Source organism: Halyomorpha halys, unplaced genomic scaffold (genome assembly GCF_000696795.3).
Source record: "Halyomorpha halys isolate HHAL.00 unplaced genomic scaffold, Hhal_1.1 Scaffold1463.1, whole genome shotgun sequence".
NCBI classification, from domain to species: Eukaryota; Metazoa; Arthropoda; class Insecta; order Hemiptera; family Pentatomidae; genus Halyomorpha; species Halyomorpha halys.
Genome location: NW_027115291.1, coordinates 162,156 through 183,772, shown reverse-complemented (window position 1 = coordinate 183,772; position 21,617 = coordinate 162,156). Strand labels below are relative to the sequence as shown.

Below are 21,617 nucleotides of genomic sequence, written 5' to 3'. Positions count from 1 at the left end.
CAAAATAAAAAACATCAAATATCAAAAACAAGTTAAACGCAAGGTTTGATTAACTATCTATGACGTGCTAGTACGGCGTCTCGGATTTCCCCCAATCAAGCCCTAACGTACCTTCGGAGCCCAATAAAGTCCGCCTGTTTGGCTTGAAGTGTGTTATCAGCTTACACCCTCCACTGTGTTTCTTCCTCCAAGCCAACAATTAACTGTAAACAGTGATGTTTGAAACATTGTGGGAGGTTCCACTGTTGTTGTCAAGTGTTTAATTCATGGTTCTATTATTTTTCGATCATATCACTATTAACTAGTCATTTGTAAATCAGTATTTTAATGATTTAGAATGGTTATTAAACATATCAATGATTCAAAGAGTGGAGGTCAAGAACAAATACTGTATGAACTTCTGGTGTACAAAGATTGGAAACTTGACCCAGAACAGTGGGTATGTTTTACTCTTTTATAATGAAAATACTTTTCTGCCATCACTAAATTTGTTGTTTATAATTGCTTTTATTGTATACTGTATTTTAACAACCTAACTATCTGTAGTTTTCTTTGTAACTGACTGTATAATATTTTGTAAATATATTATTTTGCGTTCTGTATTTGTTTTGATTATAATCCCTACTCTGCTGAATTTTTCCTCTCTACCCATATGTAGATGTCAAAGTTATTCAGTTGAATATAAACATAATGAAAAGAACATTAACAATTTTCTTTATAAATAATCAAATATAACTAGCTCTATGAAATAAAATAGCTCTACTCAGTTGGATGCCTTGTAATATGATGAATAAAAAATTTATAAAAGTAAATTTGTTATTTTTAAGTTTTACTTAAAATGTATGTTAGGGAAGGTACTTTTTGTCATGTGATATTAAATCATTAACAAGATATGTTTACTAAATATGATGTACTAGGTCAGTTCATGTATTAGTGGTAATTAATCCAAAAATTTTGGGATTATGTATACGATTGACTCTTTTCCTTGAATTCAAATATTAAGAAATGACTGTTGGTTAATGATTACAATTTTATTTATTTTAGTAATTTAGGCATTACAATATTTGAACATGTTAAAATGTTTTATTTTATTATATTAAAAAAAAATATGATGTTTATTTTGATATATGTTCTATTTACTCTTGTAATAGCTATGTTTTAAACTAAATGTTAATATCTTATGTAAATATCTTTCATTATTCATATATATGAATATTTGCCTTGGTTTAGATTAACTGGGAATCATTTGCCTTTTTACTGAATTATTTTCTCTTTGTTCTTTTAACCTGTATCGCTATAACCCATAGAGTATTGAACCCATGTTTTTGGTTCAACTCTTTGTAAGGGAGTGCTGTTGTTCTAAGTGCTGGTGTTCCAAATGGATTGTTCAAGGAGGTGATTCGGAGGTTTTCCTCCGATTCATGGTCTTGGAATGGTCTTTCTATCTGATTTACGACTAATAGAACTTGATAGACAATTATGTACTACAGCAGGACTCAAATCCAGCCCCGAGATATAGAAGCAGAGTGCTTTACTCACTGAGCTACACTTCTTAATAATAAAAATACTTTCTTATTTAATTTATGATTTTGGTGGAGAATATTCTCAGTTACACTATCTCCTAATTTTTTTCCCTCTTATTTTTAAGCTGTTTAAATTTAAATCTATTTCTGACATCTAACTCCTGATCTCTATTATATTTTACCAACTATTTGACACCCTTTGGAGTTTTATTGGAAGGTTTCTTTTGCAATATTTTACTTATCTTTAAGTGGGATAAACTGTTTTGGCATCAATCACATTCTGGATTGTTTTCCTTCTCGTTAATGATCATACTCTTAAAATATTACTCTAACACTTCTGAATGAGGTTTGAAAATTTCCTTGTTATAGTTTTGGTAGCCTTCCAATTATGTTACTAAATCTATTTCAAATTAATAATGAATTTAATATAAGTGATTGATAATTATTTTTATTTTTTGCACTTGTTAACCAAGGACTCTCACCCCAACATGGTCATCCATTATGTTCTCTTGGCTACAATTAGTAATAATTTTTAAATGAGTACCTATCAGAACTGTATCTAGCATTCTTTATTTTTAAGAATATTGTGAGTGTGGAAACTAATATTGATGTTACCAAATGTAACCAATCCCGGTAGGTGGTGATTAACACCTTAATGATAGTTGATAAATAGTAGTTACACAATCATTTACATTTTTAAATAAAGTATTCTCCAACTTGTGAGTATAATTCAAGCTATGAATATGCTTTCACTAATAAATAAACTTGCTTTTATTACTAGTAATTGTTGCATGATCAGAGATTCACTCTCTTTCTGTTGTTTTTATTCTATCCTTAGAAAAGATTTTCTAAATATATCTAAATATGAAATTGTTTTCATTACTAATAATTGTTGCATTATTGGTATAAGGAGTTGTTTGGATGGGAGGGAGCACTCAGTGGTGATAAGAGCACCAACCAATAAGTAAAAATTACTTGACTTTAGTGGAACCTTATGCATTAGTCGCTTTGATGAAGACCTAAAATTCAGGCTAAAACTCTAACACTTATAAAATAAGTTTTACCTATTAGTGTTCTTCTCTCCTTTAACTGTCACATATCTACATTCAACTATATCCGCACCAATTTTTCGTTATTACTCCACTTTGGTATTACTCCTTTTATATTGTTTATATTCTACCATAAAAAGGGGCTTGCAGAGAACCTATGAAATAGAGATGTCTATGAATAATAAAATATTTAATAACATTTTGTAATAATCTATTACTGTGATTTATCTTTGTTGTTGAAGGAAAAAAATATTGGGTTCATTATAGAACCTTAATATAAGAAAAGAACATAGCTCAATATCCTTAAATTTATTGTTCCTCTCTTTATTATTGTATTTTTTTTTAAATTTGTCACGAAAGCACTGTGGCCAATAAGACCTATTGTGCGCCAATTAAAGACACAGCACAGGGCTGCGGTAAGCTCATTAGAGCTTAAGTTTGGTAGATCCCAAGAAGTTTAATAAGCTTAAGGGGTTGATCAGCTCGCACTGCTTGGGATCCACTACGTGATCCACCCCGAACAGTGCAAACCGGTCACACCAACAAATAATGTAATAGGCCGTCTCATCCTCAGCATTGCAGAATCTACACAAGGGTGACTCTGTTAGCTTGAGGTTAAACATATGTTTGTTTAATCTGCAGTGACCTGTAATTATCCTAAGAGAGCTCCCCTATGGGGTTCATCAAGGAACAGCTCAGCCTGTCTTAGTCTTTTATTGAGCCAATGATACTTGGCTTTTAATCCATAGGCTACAGTGACCCGGCCCCCATTCAATGCTGACTCTATTTGTGCGTGAGAGTCTGTTGAGTTATGCAGCACTCAACAGACTTTGGAACGAGTGATGGGGCTACTGAGTGCCCCTATTGCAGCCCGGCTGTCTGTATAGATGGTGATTCTTCTACCAGAGAGCCCTTCCTCTATAAAAGTACTAGGGTAATGATTTATTGCTAGTATTTTGGATTGAAATATTGAAGTGTACCTCCCTAAGGGAATAGATATACCTTCCAATGGCTTATTGCCCCACCAGATGCCGGCTCCTGAGCCCTGGGCTGTTAGGGAGCCGTCTGTGTAGCAATTAATGCCATTGTTCGGTTTATGTAACTTTGTTTTATCGATTTTGACACTTAGTTTAGTGCCTTTATATTTGCAGATTTGTAAGTCTGATTGCATAGAAAGCACCCTATTCTCATCTATCCGCTGAATTATCTTCCCATGCCCTGCCATAGTCAGGGTATTGGATCTAGAATCTTGTTTAACAAGCCTCACTACGTAAGTTCAGTGTCTGTGCTTTAATTTCCAGGTGCAGTGGAGTCAGACTGAGCATAACTTTCAATAACATTTCTCCCACTTTCAATAATTACAGTGCAAGTAGAGAAAATTGGGAGAAAGCTAATATTATTATTACTATTGATAAAATCGAATGGGCAAACAACTCTTTATCACCATTCAAATCACCTGGGACTGATGGAATCTTTCCTGCCTTGCTGCAGAAAGGCCTACCAGTGATCAGAACACATATTCTTGAACTCCTCAGAGGTAACTTAGCACTTGGATACACCCCAACATGATGGAGGACATCCAGGGTGTGCTATATACCCAAAACGGAGGAGGGACCTTATGAAGATCCTAAAGCTTTTCAACCAATATGTTTCACATCCTTTCTAATGAAGACATTGGAAAAGATCGTTGATAGACATACAAGAGAGCAGGAATTGCTGGCAAATGCTATACATTCCAGACAATTTGCCTATCAAGCAGGGAAACTACAACTTGGTCTCTAGGATCGAAAGATCACTTGAACAAAAAGAGATCACAGCTGGCATCTTCGCAGACATTGAAGGTAGATTTGACAAGACTCCCTATAGCGATATTAATCATGCGCTAAGGGACAGAAAAATTGATCCTATTGTATTCAGATGGATAACCTCCATGCTGGAACAAAGGATCCTCAAATCAAAGGTATGGATCAGGCCCAAAGGGGGGTGCCCGCAGAGTGAGGTGCTCTCACCGTTATTGTGGTTCTTGGTGGTTGATTCTCTTTTAACAACCCTAAACACAGCAGGCTACTATACTATACACAGGGCTATGCAGATGACATTGCTATCCTAATCGTAGGAAAGTATCCTCAGGTACTTTCAAACCTAGCTCAGACATTCTGGCGGGCTGGTGTAAGGACAATGGTCTGAGTATCAGCCCACTCAACTTTCGTGTCTGCATCTCTACTAAAAAGAGAAAAGTGACAATAAGATCACTTTTTTTATTAATTATTCAATTATTAATTTTTTTTTATTTACTGTGGTGCAGCCCAGCACTAGGTTTAGCACCTTACTGATGGAGCTGCACCTTGTCCACTGCATCCGTCTGGGTGCCTCCTGCAATTACCAGGCTGGTCCAGCCCTCCTGGTCTTAGTATGGGTCAGCTTTCTCATCTTCTGGTAGCTCGCCGATGTTGGGCGGTCAAGTTCTGCCCATCGTGAAATGAGTGGGGCCCACCACCTCCTTCCACTCGGAAATGAACTCCCTGAAGAAGGAATATTCTCTTCTTCTATCAAACAGGGAAAGTCCGACTCGGTAAGGACGTAAATCCCGGTCTTTCTCAACAGCCTGGCTTGGTGTTCTTCCATGGCAGAGTAATGTATTCTTACGTATTCTGCTGTTTCAGGAACTCCGCACGTTGGGCACCGGGGGTCGATCTTCTTTCCAAAGCTCTGCAGCTTTCCCCGAAACCCTCCGTGTCCTGTTAGGATCTGTGAGACCCAATAGCCTGGGAGGACCCATTTAGCCTTCAATTTAGAAAGGACGGTAGGGAAGAATTTTCTCAAAATAGCGCCCTTCTGGCTTGCTACCCACTGTCCATGTTCCACTCCTGTATTGATTCCTCTCGCAGTATTTTCTTCCATATGTTTGGAGTCTCACCGATCCTCTCTCGGAGCTCCACCGGCAGCGCTTCTAGTCCCTACCTCTTAACTTCATATTTAAGGACAGGGGGTAACGCTCCGGCCAGCACCTGCACCGCCTCATGTGACACCCTTCTGTATGTCTTCATGCTGAGGGCAGCAGAGCCAGTCTTCTCTTATGTGTCTGTGTGAGGTTTTGGCTCCACGGAGGGGATGCATACCTCAGAATATCCAAGATCACACCTTTATATATGGTCATCATTGCAGGGTATCTGAGGCCCCAAAATGCACCCCCTATCCTGCTTAATCCATTGAGTGACAGGGTCACTCTGTCCTTTAGATACACCAGGTGAGAAGTAGCATCGAATCTTCTTATCCTCACACCAAGATATGTCACCTCCTCCCCCAGTCTCAGCCTCTCTCCTTGGATATCCAGGGTGATAGGACGAGCCCTGTCTACGGAGCCTCTTATGAGTATGGCCTGAGTCTTGGCTGCTTCCATACTCAACTTCCTCTTCATGCACCACTCTCCTACGAGACTGGCACACCTCTCCGCTTCTGTCTTTAGTCTGGATCTGATGTTCTTGGCCATGATGTCTGCCAGGTCGTCTACATAAGCCGTGGCAAGGAACCCCTTGTCCTCTAGTTCCCCCAGCAACTCATCGAATACTAGCTTCCACAGAGCTGGTCCTAGGACCGAACCCTGCGGACATCCTCTTTTGATTTTTCTCGCGACCTCGTAGTAGTTACCCCTGATCCTGACACTCCTGTTATTGAGGTAACTACCTACGAGGGAGTATAGATTACTGGGGGTGTCGAGCTCTTGCAACCGTTGGAGTACACGGGGCCACCAAACGCTGTCGAAGGCGGAATAGATGTCAAACATTATCAAGGTAAGGTAGGCTTCCTGCCCCTGTTAAGAATGTCAAGATCAAAATTAATAATAAAATCTAAGATTTTCTCACCTCTTTTGTTGGTGTTAGAGCTGCACCACAGCTCTTGACGCACATTGGTGTCCAGGGCAGCCAGGATCTGAGTTAACCCACATCCCCTGATCTTTTCGAGCTTGGTCGTAGAGTTTGAGTTGTCATAGGGCAAGTATCCCACTCCAATCGTGATCTCCGTCCACCCTGAGTTCCCATGTGGGGAGAGCTGAGCTGCTGCAAGGTCTCTGGAACAAAGTTGCCAAAGAGGGAGCAGCTTTAAATTACTTTTATAAACAATGTAGGCCCTGGGATGCTTGGGCACAGAGATAGTTCTGTACCCAGTCATTCCCAGACCTTTCGGCCTGGCATCATAGAGATAAGATTCTTGAATTAAGATAATATCAGTGTCCTTACCTTTAATGTATTGCTGCAATACTCCACACGTCGGGGAGCATGCTGTGGCCCCCTTGGCCTACCCCCAGTGACGGCCACTGCCCCGATCAGTCTCGACGTCGAGGGTAGTGCGGTTGGTGGGGGCTCCACTTCCTTTAGGGGCTTTGGACTGAGGTGGCGCCTCCTCAAGTTCTACTTTCATGGGCCGACCCTCTGTCTTCTTTTGAATATGCCTGAGGTTCAGAATGTGCAGGCCACAGATGCCCTGTGCCCTCAAGGCTGGATACTGAGATTCTAAGCACCGCAAAGAATCCTTTCTCTTGGTCTTTTATATGGTATATGCTCCAGTTGCACATTCCTACGATTTCTCTGTTCTGCAACCAGAGTCTCCTAAGTAGGACATCATCTGGCAGCCTACAGCCGGGAAAGAAAATGGCTACTATTGCTGCCTTAAGGAGTTTGTTGGCGTCTGTCGTGCGAAGGGTGATCCCCTCTCCAATGTCGATGTTGGGGACATTGGCAGGTAACCAATCTCCTCTAACTGATTGGTTATAACAGGTGAGGACGAGTCCACCCATCCTTTACGTCAAGTTCCACCGCTAAACTGTGGGTGGAACTCCCCCAACTCATCCAAGGTGTCAAGGAGTTTGGTGATCTCCTTTAGCACGCTGCAGTGTGCCTTAGTAAGTTGGGTTTGTGGGCAGCTGCTAGGCACAATCGCAGTGTCAAACCCCCTGATTATTTGGGCATAGCTCCTAGGCTTGCCATCCATACCCATGGGTTTCTTCGCAACAGGTGCAGAAGTCCCAGGGGAGTTCCTGAACCTCTTCTCTGCGGCCTGTGACCTGTGGAACTGACCAGGAGTTCCAGGCTCAGCCATCTTAGCTGCTGGTTTTGAGGAATACCCAGCAGTTCCAGCCACTGAGCCCGGGGCAGCCCCTTCGCAATGGCCAGGCCACTGCGTTTTGGTGCCTGCCCTCGAGGTGCAGCAGGTCTGACAACTCCGTTGGGAACCCAGCTGCCCCGCCACTGCACCCTAGGGCTGTCTCATCACACTTGAGCGAGGTATATGTGTCAGAACTTTCCCCACGTGAGCAGCACACCCAGCTGACGGCCCTGGGGAGAGCCTTGTAGCTATGGCAACTGACCTACTGGGCGGCCCCACCACATGTGAGCTCCGCCTTTCCTCAAGCACATGACCCCTAGGAATAGCAACTTCCACTGCTGGCTCCTGTTAGAATCTCACAGTTTCATGGTACCCCAAGGTGGTCGATAGAAGACAGTTTATTTTTAGACACCCTCTGCCATTCAGCCACAGCTCGAGCCTCCACCTAACTTGGGTGTTTATTACCAGACTCAGTACTCCTCGAGTACTGGGCCCCGCCTCTGTCGTCCCATCGGACTCCCCGGGGGCCACCACATGGAGATGACAGTAGGCATTGGTGGGGATGGGGACTTGGAATTCGCAAGCAGTGAGTAGGGCATTATCGCTCGATCTTTCCTTAAAGAGTGACAGAGATTCTCACACCTATCTCCCTCTCCAGTCCCACTATTATCCCCACCCATTAGTCCCCCTTTATTATTGTAAAACAGAGTTTTTATTTTTTTTTCTATATTTTTAAAAATAATTAAGACTAAAATTTTTCATTTGATTGTGTTTTAATCAATTTTTTTTTCTCTTTATGATATTAATTTTAAAATTATATTAGATATAATTACTTAAGTAGTTGTTAATTTAAAACGAACACTTAGTGCCAATGCTGCTGGATTTTCAATTTACTACTTCATGGTGTAAACAAAGCCTACATTTTTGTTATATATTAATCATAATTAGATCTTAGGCAGTTATTATATAATTATTTTTTCCTTTATATTGAAGATAAAATAGTCGTATGATTTCTGTTTCCAGAAACCAATAACACAACACACATTAGTAGGATATGATAATCCTCATAGCTGGTGGTGGAACTTGCTAGGATTTCATAAAATATTTAAAAAAATCCCTTGGCCCGAAGAGGATTTAGCAAAGTAAGTATTTTATTTTTTTAGAATGTATAAATTATTCATTATTTCATTGTATGAAAGAAGCTTAGAACCTAAAAGTTTTCACAAAAAGATTCAGAATACAAGTATAGAACAATAAATAATTTGAAGAACCAAATAGCATAATATGACTCTTAAAAAAATATAAAACAGTAGAGATAAATTCTTTATTCAACAACCATAAGCAATGGTGCCCAAATACAATAGATTGCCATTAGTACACAGCATACTGATTAGTCCTTAGGATAAAATATACATACTAACATAATTGATAAACAAAGTTTTTCTGTTATAACTACATATATAGCTCTTTATATATATGGTATAGTTTTGTGGATGTTGGTGAATTCATAATCAGTTTGAAAACAATAACATATACTGAAAACTGATTACAAATTCACCAATACCACTAAAATTACATTCAGATATACAGACAGTATAAAGAAGGGAACCCAGAAATGAATATGAAAATATTTATCAAATGTATCAAAGCACATTTCCGCCAACATATACAAGATTAATGACTCCTTTGAATTCCCATAAATATCACCAGCATTCAAATTCCATTTGGATACAAACTCATTTCTTTGGACACATCATCATTGTTTACTAATATACTCATACCAAAAATAAAAACTATCATTAAAAACAAATGGAGCTGACTTAAAATACATAAAAATATTCCTTAACACAATTTATCAAACTTCTAGCTTTCTGTGCTGATAGAGGATATTTTCAGTTTAACAGAAAATTCTATATCTAAAAATTCTGATGCCCCATGGGATCTCCTATTCTCCTGGTTTGAGCTGGTATTTATTTAGAAGATTTATTTGATATAGTAATATCCAAGATCCCATTTCATATACCATTTGTGTATAAATTTTTTGACTATATAATAATTGTAATACCAACCAAACATAACGATAAGCAAATAAGTGAATTTAACAACTATTCCTCTAGATTAAATTTTACTATAGAAATCGATAGAATAGAAAACAAAATACCATTTTTAGATAAAATCCATCCACTCTGATAAATATTGGGTTGTAAAATAAGTTCATAGCATTTTTTACTGGTGATTTCAATAAAAACTTCAGATTCTTGTAAATGTTTTTAATCAATTATATAATTATCCATATATATGACCCATTTTGATCTATTACATGTTGCCATCTTTCAAGCAATTTTTTAATTCCGTCCTCCCAGAACTTCTAAGATTTTTGCGCAATGAACTCCTCTATTTGCATTATGCTGTCCTCGAGCGAATTTAAGTGTTTCCCGTTAAGAGTTTTGAAGGGCCCGAAATGAGTGAAAATCTGTTGGGGCAAGGTCTGGTGAATAGGGTTGGTGTAAGATCACATCCCAGCCAAACTCCAATAATTTCTGCTGGGTCTGCAAGACATGTGAGGACGGGTGTTATTGTGATGGAAAAATATGCCTTTGCGATTATGAGATATCCCATATCGTAGAGTGAGGGTTGTCTGTGACCAGTGCTTAAATTTGGTCATCATCAACAGTTGAAGGAAGATCCAAGCGCTTTGCGTCTTCCTAGTCCAAATTTCCGTTTCTGAACCGAGCAAACCACTTACGGACGGTGCTTTCTCAGCATGTAAGGCATCATTGTCATGCAAATTTTGTTAACCATTTGTGCAGCGGATTTTCTTTTTCAGAAATAAAAAATCATTAAATGATGAATATGAATTTTTTTTGCCTCCATTTTGAGCAAGCAAAATACTACTTGAAGATAAGGAATCTCGGTTGAAACTGATGTATAAAAGAACCTTAACTAATACTTTTTTAGAATATGTAAACATTATTGACCAAGTAAACATGATTTTATAAACACTGAGAGGATTAAATTGAAATATTGAAAAACGCTACGAACTTATTTTATAACCCAATATTTACGTTATACCAGCCAATGTACAAATAGATACAAAATCAATACTGCTGAAAGTTTAATTAACCGGGTATGTAAATTAACATCCCGGAACACCAAAGTATATTAGAAAATAAAGTAGTAGTTCTCCTTTTCTTATTTCCGCGGTTCTCTTCTCAGGAAATTTCATACACTATATTAGATTGTAGCTCTATTTAGTCTTTGTCTTTTGCATTAGTGTAAAGTTTAGATAAAGCAGCCGTGTTTTTGTATTTAATAGTGTAATCGTTTTTGTTTAGGTTTTTTCTGAGAGTGTTGGTATGTAAGAAATTGTGTAGTAGGTTTTGCTGTTGATTTCTTGGGGTTTAGTTTCAGTGTTAGTGTTTGTTTTAGTAATTGGCAAACTAGATTATGAGGGTAACCATTCCTAACCACCAGATCGAGGTCATTATTTTTAAATTGCACTGACAGATCCAAGACAAAAGCTGTACCTCCGGTCTTAGGGAATGCTACTATTTCTGCGCATTTCATGAATCTATCAGCATAATACACTAGACCTCGTGGATGCAGGTGAAATCCTTTTCTCTAAAGAGCTTTATCAGTTCATATTTGATCCTATTGTGCCTGCCTGTTATGAGGAGGGAGTTATTGAGGGATTTTCTGAGCACACAGACTGGTGTTTCAGACTCTGCCACATTTGCGACAGGGGAACTCAACTCCTTTCTGCTGTCTGCTAGCTGCTTGGACTCCATGCTATATGGAGAGGTGGATAATTAGCATTGAGCTGCAAGGCATAAACCCATTATGACCCTGGGAGTACATGGTTCTCACGCACCTATCTGTTAGCATTTGAGGTCTCCTTGAAATGGCTAACACCAATGCCTTGTCACCTGCAATTAGCTCACTCTTCAAAAGAATTTTCTCGCTGCAACTGTCGTAGAGCTCTCAGGCTTTGGTAGCCATGATGAACATCTAGTCTTTCAGCAGTTTCCACTGCATAATTGTATATATTTATGTATGCATAACTGTATATATTTTTTAAATCTATTTAAAATAAATAATAATCACACAATAATAACAAAATATAATAATAAATAACAATAATGCACCAATAATTTTATAGAAATATAAAAATAATATAATAATATTTCCATTCTATTAAAAAAACATATTCATGTGTTTATGATTGACCTACTTATGAAAAAAATATATAATTATGAGAGATAGTTGACCGTGGATGATGTACTAGGAGATGATGGTTGGGGATGCAGTCTAAATGAAACACAAATAAGTTGGTGTAGCTTATTTAATTGTGCCAACGTTTCGGCTAGAGTTTCTAGCCTTCATCTGGGCTGTTAGCTTCTAGTCCAAATGTCAAGTCAAGTCACATTTGGATTAGAAGCTAACAGCCCTGATGAAGGCTAGAAACTCTGGCCGAAATGTTGGCACAATTAAATAAGCTACACCAACTTATTTGTGTTTCATTTTGACCGCACCCCCAACCATCATCTCCTAGTAAAAAAGTATATAATTAAAGCACTAAAATATATATATATATTTTTAGTATGTGTAATAGGCCGTAATTCATGACTAATCCTTTGGATCAAAATATAGGCACAATCTGATAAAAATTTACAGAAAACAGTGTGAAATTTAAAACAATAATAGTGGACTAATAATATATTATTTTTGAAGTAGTTGACCGCGATTAAAAATCTAGATATAGAAAAAAGATGTGAAATGCATAAAAATACAGTAGAGAACATGTATACAATACTATTAAAAAAAAAAAAGTTAGTAGAAAAACTTATATTGTTAAAAAGAATATGAAGAATAGGAAATTGGTGGTCCAGGAGAAGGTATGGTTATGGAAAAAAGTGGGCAGAGGAAGGGGAAAAAAATTATAAGATATACATTGGAAAAAGTTATGGTTTTTGAGATTGAATAGTGTATTGTTGCCTGCTTTAGGTTTTGTAGAATTAGGTTCTGAATTGATTTTAAAAGTTCAGAAAATATCCTTTTCTCATGGTTGGAAATGTGATTAAAATAGAAGTGTTATCAAAATAAATAATAATCATACTGGAATATTATGTTCAAAGAATTTGGAGGATATTGAGCTGCAAGAAATGGTAAGTAAATTTTTGTGGGAGGTATTGGTTTCACCATTATAATTACTGGTTTTGATAATCATTATGAAATAACAAGGGTTGAAGTAAATACTGTTGGAACGGGGTTGGATATTGTTAGTTGCTGTTGATATTGTTGCGTATGTTTGTTCTTAGCAGATTTCACATTGTATAGATATGGATTTCTCTGTACCGTTTCACTTTTGTCTCCTTGTATGGAGGTTGAAATTAATGTCCTGGTTAGATTTGATATTAATTGCTATAATTGTATCATTTTAATTATATTTAGTGGGTGATGTTCACACAATTTGGTTTTGTATAGTTTTCTAAATTGTTCGGTTAACTCATCCTCCTTTGATCTGAATATTTTATGCAGTACTTATTTTCAAAAACCTCAAGACTTTATTCCTCCCTTAATATCAGAGGTATCATTCCACATTTGTAAAGAACAGGAGGAAGGTAAATACTTTTGTAAATTCTAACTTTTAAGTTTCTGTACAGAAGAGGTGAGCTAAGTAATTTGAAAATGCAAAATAACAAGCTTTTCTCACATTTAACCTTTCCTTTACTTCCTCATTGATTTCATTTAAGAATCAGAATTCATTAGGTAACTGTAAATAAATAATAAAAATTTATTCATGATTTGAGGAATTACTGTTTTTAATTTAATTAAATTATAATGATAATAATTAAAATTTCATTTTTTTAATAATAAATTATTTTCATTTTATGAAATATGATTAAACTCATTGCATTGCTATTGAAAGTTGTCATTTAATGTTTTTGTCCAGTAATTGAGCACACAACATTTATATGAACTATGGTTCGTACAGAATAGAAACAACTGTATCTTATGTTTTCTCCTGAATTTTAGCTGTTTAAAAACATTTTGTATAATTAAATATTTACTTTTTAAACTAAATTTATGACATGAAGGTTATCATTTTTGTTTTTAGATCTGCTGTTTTTCTGTTACCTTGGCAAATCACTCTAAGCCCAAATGGAAAAAGAGTTGCTGTTCTTCAAGAAACTGTTCTTGAAATTAGAGCATCACGAGATGAATATACTACTATAATAGGCCGAGCAACAAGTATGGTTCCCTACTATTATTTTTTGATAATATTTTGAGCATAAAATTTCTTTGAGAAGCTTTGAAAGTTTCAGAAATCACAAATACTGGGAAATATTTTAAGATATTGAAACTTCTCATTTATTCAAGCCATTTTTGAATCTCATAAGGTCAACCATTTACATATAATTTTTTTTTATACTTCTTCCTGGGTTCTTAGTCTAGTTTTTTTGGTTTCTTTTTTTTCAAACTTTTCATAGTTCAGTGAGCTGATTAAAATAGATTTTCACCAGGGAATAGAGACATCCATTATCCCACATTTGTTCGTAATAAAGTAATCCAACATGGCTATCAATTATTTTTTCAAATGAATCAAAACTATCTTTAAACTGACAGGCGCATGCACAATAAGTTTTCAATGTTCCAAATTCTGAACCATACATGCATCCACCAGTTTTATATCAGAAAGCTTGTCTTAGTACCTACATTATCATTCTTCTATTATAGTGTTTATCAATTTCAGTGCTTTCAATTTAAGATAAGACAAGCTGTTTAAATTTGATTTGGGGGAGGATAAGGAAAGCAATATTCGCTCTGACATTACATTTCATAGCTTTATCATAAATTTTGGGTGCTTGTTTAGTTTTGTAGCACCCTGAAGTTTGTTAGTTTGCAGCACGAATAAATCCTGTTTTAATTTTTATCTTAGTCGTTTTATTAGCTTATACTAGAGTTCAAAAAACTCTTTAAGAAATATGAATGAACTTAAGAAAGTATGAATCTTGATTTCATACTTTTTTAACAGATAATAATCTAAGATTTTCTTTTGCTATCCTATCTTTTGTATTGTATGTTATCTTCCACTAATCCTGTAAACTTCTTTTGGTGATCTTATTTCCATAAAAACCATTGTTTTTATTTGAACTCTTCTATGTGTGAAATTTATGATATAGGGTAATAATGTGATAGTGTAAAATTTTTTAACATAAATATATCCAGGTCTTGCGAAGTGATCTGTGTGAGATGTGGTCAGCCTAGCTCAAAAATGAAAAGTTGTAAAAATCTGAAATTATGTATTTAAGGTCGGTAGCAAAAATTGAAAACTATTACTACCATTTGATTTTAAACTCATTACATCTATATACTATTAATTAAGTGCTCTTAAATATCAGCTTGGTCCTATCCTCATTGAAATAGTCTGACAGCTCTTAAATACTGAAATTTCAAAAAAGCATTACTATCTTCAGTTTTGCCCACTTGCAATAATTGAGGCATGGAAATGAAAAAGGCTCTAAGTGCGAGAAATATAGGAAAAATGAGATTTTGATGGGATAGCAATAAAGAAACCAGTGCCTATCAACGGCTAAATACTGGAAGTTCCTATCTTGAATGGTTTAGTTCCTAGAGCTGTTACTTTTTCATAATTTTAGAACAAAAATTGTGGCCAACTACCTGTTTTTTTCATTTTTCTCAAAACTAGTTTTTTGGCACATACAGTCTTTTCCATTTCCATGCGTCAACCAACCCTCATTACTAGTAGTAATGAAAAATGAATAATTCTGAATGATGAATAGTTTATAAACTATGAAAGAGTTAATAATTTTTTTTTCTTCGGTTGGCTCTACAGACCTTGTAGATATTCGGTCCCTGAACCAGCCTTCTCCACGATTGCCTGTCTTGGGCTACTGCTTTCCAGTTTGCTGCATGCAGCTTTTTCGCACCTTTGTTATATCCATATGGTTTTGGCCTCCTGTGTGGTTTCTTGCCAACTATACTGGCATGCATTGTTGTGTAGAGTCTTCCTGATGGATTGCTTTGAACCACATGTCCTACCAATCTTAACCTCCTTGTCTTCATATCCTGAGATATTGACTGTCCAACCTCTTCAAGCAGTTCACTGTTAGTTCTTCTCTCCCATGTGTTAAGGCTCTAATCCCAGATCACTCCTGTAATTGTACGGAGGACTTTCCATTCAAATCTTTAGTTTATAACTTACTAAAATAAAAAAGAGAAATGTTTTCCAAATGAATTATTGAAATATATTTATCAATATGAAATATTGAAAACACAATTCAGAAAAAAGAATAGTAATATTGATGTGTAATGTACAGTTTGCAAGCCAGCAATTTTAGAAAAAATAATATCTGACAGATAAAGTCTTAGTCGGTAATTGATAATTGTGATAAACACATTAATAAACTGAATTGATTAATAAATATATCAGTGCTTCTATGGTTATGATGATTCAGATCTTCAATTTCATTTACCTGTAAATGAAAATATAGTAGAGGAAGTATGACTATCTTGAATAAAAAAGAAATAGCTGTGTTGAAGTGAGATAGAAATAATTTCAACTTTAAGAAGGGTGGTAAGTAAGTTATGTGATTATAAGATAACTATTATGTAATTTAAAAGAAATGTGATTTATTTTATTACCAAAAGTTTGATGTTTAGAGGTTCTTATATATTATATTGTAGATTTGTTATTTAGTAGGGTGTTTTATTAAAGAAAAATATATTTTTTGTTCTATGCATTCATATTATTCATGAATCTGTTATGACATTGCAGTTATAACTATACGTTATATTATAGTTTCTGATACTGAGTTGTTTTTGCATTTAAGGATTAACTTGAATTTCTTGGCTGGCCACAAGATAAATCTTAACCTTTCCTTTTGGTTACCACAGGTTGGTAATCTCTAAGATAACCCTTTGATGATGTTAATTAGAGTATTAAACCTAATATACAATAATTAACCAAAAAAAAAAACATGAGCTTATGGAAAAGTTTGCCTTTAACTTCTGTGTACTTGAGCTAACCATGGTTTATCTATTTTTTTATTTTATTTTACAGTACCTCGAGACAAAAGACCTCAGTTTCGGAAAATCTCCTGGTCACCAGATAGCCGTATGGTAGCTGTCGCTTCTAGTGATGGTTCTGTTCGGGTATATGATTTTGGTGGAAGTCTAATATTTAAAATACCGCTGGTATGTTACCTGCTTAGTTTACAATTATTTTTATATTATACTTTTAAACTTCTAGCAACCATGTTGGAGTATAAAGTGTATAATTTGAGGATTTTCATTATATTCAGACGAAAGTTGAATTTTCACTTTTATCCCTCTCTTTGTTCCATTCCCAAACCCCTTCTACCAGTTATACTAGAATTCTTAATTGTTCAATTACTCCCTTAATTGGTTAGTCCATAGAAACAATTGAAAAGGTAGTAGCACATTGATTAAGTCCCTGTTTGTGAATTATTTTTAATTCTTCAGTTTGTGCATGTATTGAGTTCACTTCAGGAGGTTATTATCATTTCTAATATATTGGTTATTTTAAAAAACAAGACCAATTTTTCCATAAATAACCGATCTAGCCCAAACCATATAACAATCCTTCCATTATAAACTCTCTAACCATCAAAACCCTCTAGTTTCTAACCTTGCTTCTTCTTCTATTCCTGTAAATCCTCCGAGGTGCCTAAAAAGAAGAGGGCCTCGAGACCTATTGTAAAAATATGTTAAGAGAGCTACCAATGGGTAGTTTCTTTACATTCCTGTGTCACTCCATTTTGATCTTACATCAAATTCACTTGGATGTATTTTTATGTAAATACTGTTGTAAATAGCAATAAATAAATAAAAAAAGAAAGAAAGAATTTTATCCAATAATGCTAATGTGTTCATATGCATATTTTTTATTTTTCTGAATATATTAGGAATTTTTCAAAATTACAAATTAAAATTATTTACTTGAAAACAATGAGGAAGGAAGATTCAAAATTCATATAATTTTTTTAAATTTCTTTATTAGCAAATTGGCCTGGTCGGCCTTACATGGTCATTGTTACAATTTGTGTTATTTTTTAACAGATGATAATAGGGGTTATAATCTTAAAAATTCATATTTACCAATTATTATATTAACAATTATATATACTAAAACAAAAAGTTTTCTGATTTTACTATTATGCATGCATGATGGTAGTGAAATCAATGTAAAAATAGGGGAACTATCTATCCTATTGGATTGCAACAAAACTATAGGGGCCATCAAAACCTTGTCATACAGCATCTCAAGAATTTCTAATAGTTGACCTACAGTATCATTTTACACACTTCGATAATCCAGGTTATGTATTCAATGACAAAAACTACTCAGGCTCAAAAAGTAAGGAAGTCTGGTAAGTTGCCCAAATATTGATTAAATTTAAGTTTTAAACATCTGTGAAAAATAAGTATTATTAAAACTTGGGATAATATTGATTTTTTTAAGCCTAATAAATATATATATTTTTAGGAAATTTGTCGATTTATTGTTTGTAATTAATAAGAGGAAGGTGGTACGAGTGCAATCAAAAAACAACTCAAGTAGTATAAAAATTATTTAATAAGAGCTGTTCTATCCCACTTTGCAGAACTTACATCTAGGAAGTAATCCAAAAAGCTAACATTTTTGTACCATTTGAGTTGCTTTTTTGACTGTACCCAAACCATCTTCTTCTAATATACTTTTCAATTGTGCTATTTTTATTTCCCTTCCACTCAGAACTTAGGAATAATCTAATTTTAATTTAAATAAAGAAAATGTGGTTAAAATGAGGGTGACGTACTTAGTGTGCCACACACCAAATGAAATTTAAGCGATAAGTTCTTTTTCAAACATTCCTATAAACGATTATGCTTTAAACCATTCCACTTTGTTTGTATCAGTATATGCTAATGAGTTATTTCATTTATAGTTTTACCTTGTTAATTATGTTTGAGAAATCTTTTATTAATATTGATATTGTACTTAGTAACATTCTTTACTGATAAAGAACTATAATGACTATGTTTAGACATATTTATTTTGATTTATATTCAATTTTTTACTATTTTTTAGTATACCAGAACTAAGATTAAAGTTATTATTATTTTTTTTTTCAGATAGCTCCTGAAAGTACCATCAAGAAATTGATAACTGGCCTTGAATTTATTAAGTCAAGAGACAAAAAAGGTGAATGGTATGTTACTATAATTTATTTGCGGTTTAATGAATATATTTTGACATTCTCAGGTTATTTATAGTCTTATTCGATTGATACTAATTTATCATATTTTTTAGTATTTTTTTTTTTTCTGTAGAAGTTTAAATTACTAATTGCACCAAGAATATATATTAATTGAATTATATCTTTAAAAGGTACTTTGTTTATATATAAAAATTATTTGGATCTTAATGTTTTATTTTGACTTCATAATGTGATACATTTTGTTTTCATTGGAATATTAATTTAAAAATATTTTAAGTAAAAGTGCAGTTTTGTTTTTGTTTTTTTTATCTTGATACTATTAGGCTTCAAGGTCTTTTCCCCCCAAGAGCTAAATAATACCAGAGGTTTCAAGATAAAAAAAAAATAATGAAATTAAGAGTTTTTAGATTGTTCTGAAACAAGTTTAATTAGTTGAATAATTTAAATAAATAAATATTACTAATGAGTTACTTTTTACAGGGAACTACTCATTATATATGCCAATGGATCTCTTGATTGTTATATTATTGCCTCATTGGACAAAAGCATTTTCAGTCATCATTCTATACTGCTAGAAAGTGGTATTTCAAGTAGTGCTTTCAGCCAAGAACATGGAATTTTGTTTTTATCCACTAAGCCTTTGAAAGTTTTTTCTTTTGAGGTTTGTAAGCTATTGCATTTATTTAAAAAAAATATTGCATTAATTTAAATTTTTTTCCTTCTGTGTGTATATTTATATATAACTTATGTGAAGTTGGGTGAAAACTATAAAAAAAAAAGGAAAAAGGGCCATAGAAATAACGCACGTACTTGCTGAATTAATACTGATTTATTTCCCACCTTAATCTGCCTTATATACATTCTGAGTGTTTGTTTATGAGGGAAGATAGGATTAGGGCTGATTTTACAGGGGGTATTTTTTCGTCCACGGTATTATTGTTCAATTTCCTATAGTTGATAACGACCCGATATTTCTCTGTGGATTCCCCTGGTGGACTCTTTTTCTTCACTGCCTATAAAGGACTATTGTACAGTGAGGTGCTATCCACTGTTATACCTTGTGCTTTTAGACTTTTCAGTTCTTCTCGGATGTGTCGCCTGAGTGCCTGTGGATAACTCCGCTCCTTCACGTATGTGACTACATCCCTTTTTAACTGGATCTCATGCACGGTTCTTCCTGTCCTGCCTAATGTATCCCCCTCCTTAAAAAAAATATCCTCGTATTTACTCATTACTTGATGTCTCCAATTTCCCATCTTATTAACCGGCCCTACTCCCGCATTCATTCCCCTCAACAACCGTTTCCAGGTAAATTCTGTTTTCCCGATCCTAATAACCCAATGGTTTCCCACATTCCTTATGCGATCACTTACCTTCGATAGTAAATCGCATCCAACAATAATTTGGTATTCCCGCGGCATGTTTCCCACCACATGAGCCACTATATTATTTCTACCAGCCCCATGCTCCTAAGTCCATTTCGACTTCCCCTTCAACCCTACAGGATCCATTCAGGGTGATTAACTGACGATGACATACCTGTACTTTATGTCTGGTGTGTCCTCTCTCTGTCACTCAGCTTCCTCAACGCATACGGGCATACAATGGTGTTGGAGCTTCCCGTGTCCACCAAGCACCGCACTCCTCTCACCTTGATGATAGGCAGGCTGCTGCTCTCGTTCCCCACGTTGTAACTCACCATCATGGGGCAGCCGCTCTGTAGGCATTCCCTCAGATCTCCTCAGTGGACCTTTTCCTTCCGCTCGCTCTTCTCCATTCGTTTCTTGATCCACTCACTCTCTTTGTTTCTCCATCTTCCACCTCTGTGCCCGAAGCCTCTGACTCTTCTGTTATATCACTGCCTGACTCTTCTGTCCTAAGTGGGCCTCTCCTCTGCCTTACTTTCTGGACGTTAACTTCCATAGGTTCCTCTGGACCCGCTTCCTTCCTCCGGTACATATAAGGGCAACACATTGCTATATGACCCTCGTTCCCGCATTCGAAGCATCGGGTTCGGGGACACTGGGCCACCAAATGACCTGTCTTTCCACACCCGGGGCACCTTCACTCCTCCTTTCTACCATTGCTCCTTGGATTGGCCTGGTTCATCCTTCTGTTACCCATGCCTCTTTCTCTGCTGACGTCCCTCTGGTCTGTTCTTCTCCAGGGCGCTGAGTCGTTTCTCGGTCACCAGATTGAAGTGGGTTAATAGCGCAGCCACGTACTTTTATACTTTATATATATATATACACATACTTTTATACTATATATATATTGTAATAATTTTAAAAATATAAAAAATAAAATAAAAAGAATTTAGATCATTCTTATGACTTCTTTCAAATATAAGAGATAATTTGGATTCTAATTAAGAACTTTAATATAAAATAGATAATTGAATTTTATTATATAAAAAGAAACTCTTATTCTCAGGGCGTGTGGTTGCTAGACAATCAGAAACAGGCATTTACAATAATCTCAATTAATTAAATTTAAATCTGTTTTGCAAATGTATTCTAATTTAGTTATAACAAAACTAACCAAGCTCTACGATCTTCTTTCGTTGATTCCTGGTATCTTCTTTGTTCTTAATCTTATTGTCCTCGCGTCCAATATGGCTTCCTCTCTTGCTGGACAGAAATTGATGCGTACCCTTCATACCGAGAGATCATCTCTCTTTGGCGCCACAGACACGA

General features: G+C 35.4%; 1 protein-coding gene across 1 annotated transcript in view; it reads left to right on the top strand.

The window, feature by feature from the left end:
* Positions 1-206: 206 nt before the first annotated feature.
* The window catches only part of LOC106689772 (NBAS subunit of NRZ tethering complex), a gene marked incomplete in the record, with an annotated part of 85,874 nt that continues 64,463 nt past the window's right edge, over positions 207-21,617 (top strand). The window contains 6 exon segments of the mRNA XM_067052377.1: positions 207-439; positions 8,699-8,817; positions 13,794-13,927; positions 16,761-16,894; positions 18,836-18,912; positions 19,402-19,582. Of these exon segments, the coding sequence (XP_066908478.1) occupies positions 338-439; positions 8,699-8,817; positions 13,794-13,927; positions 16,761-16,894; positions 18,836-18,912; positions 19,402-19,582 (747 nt within the window).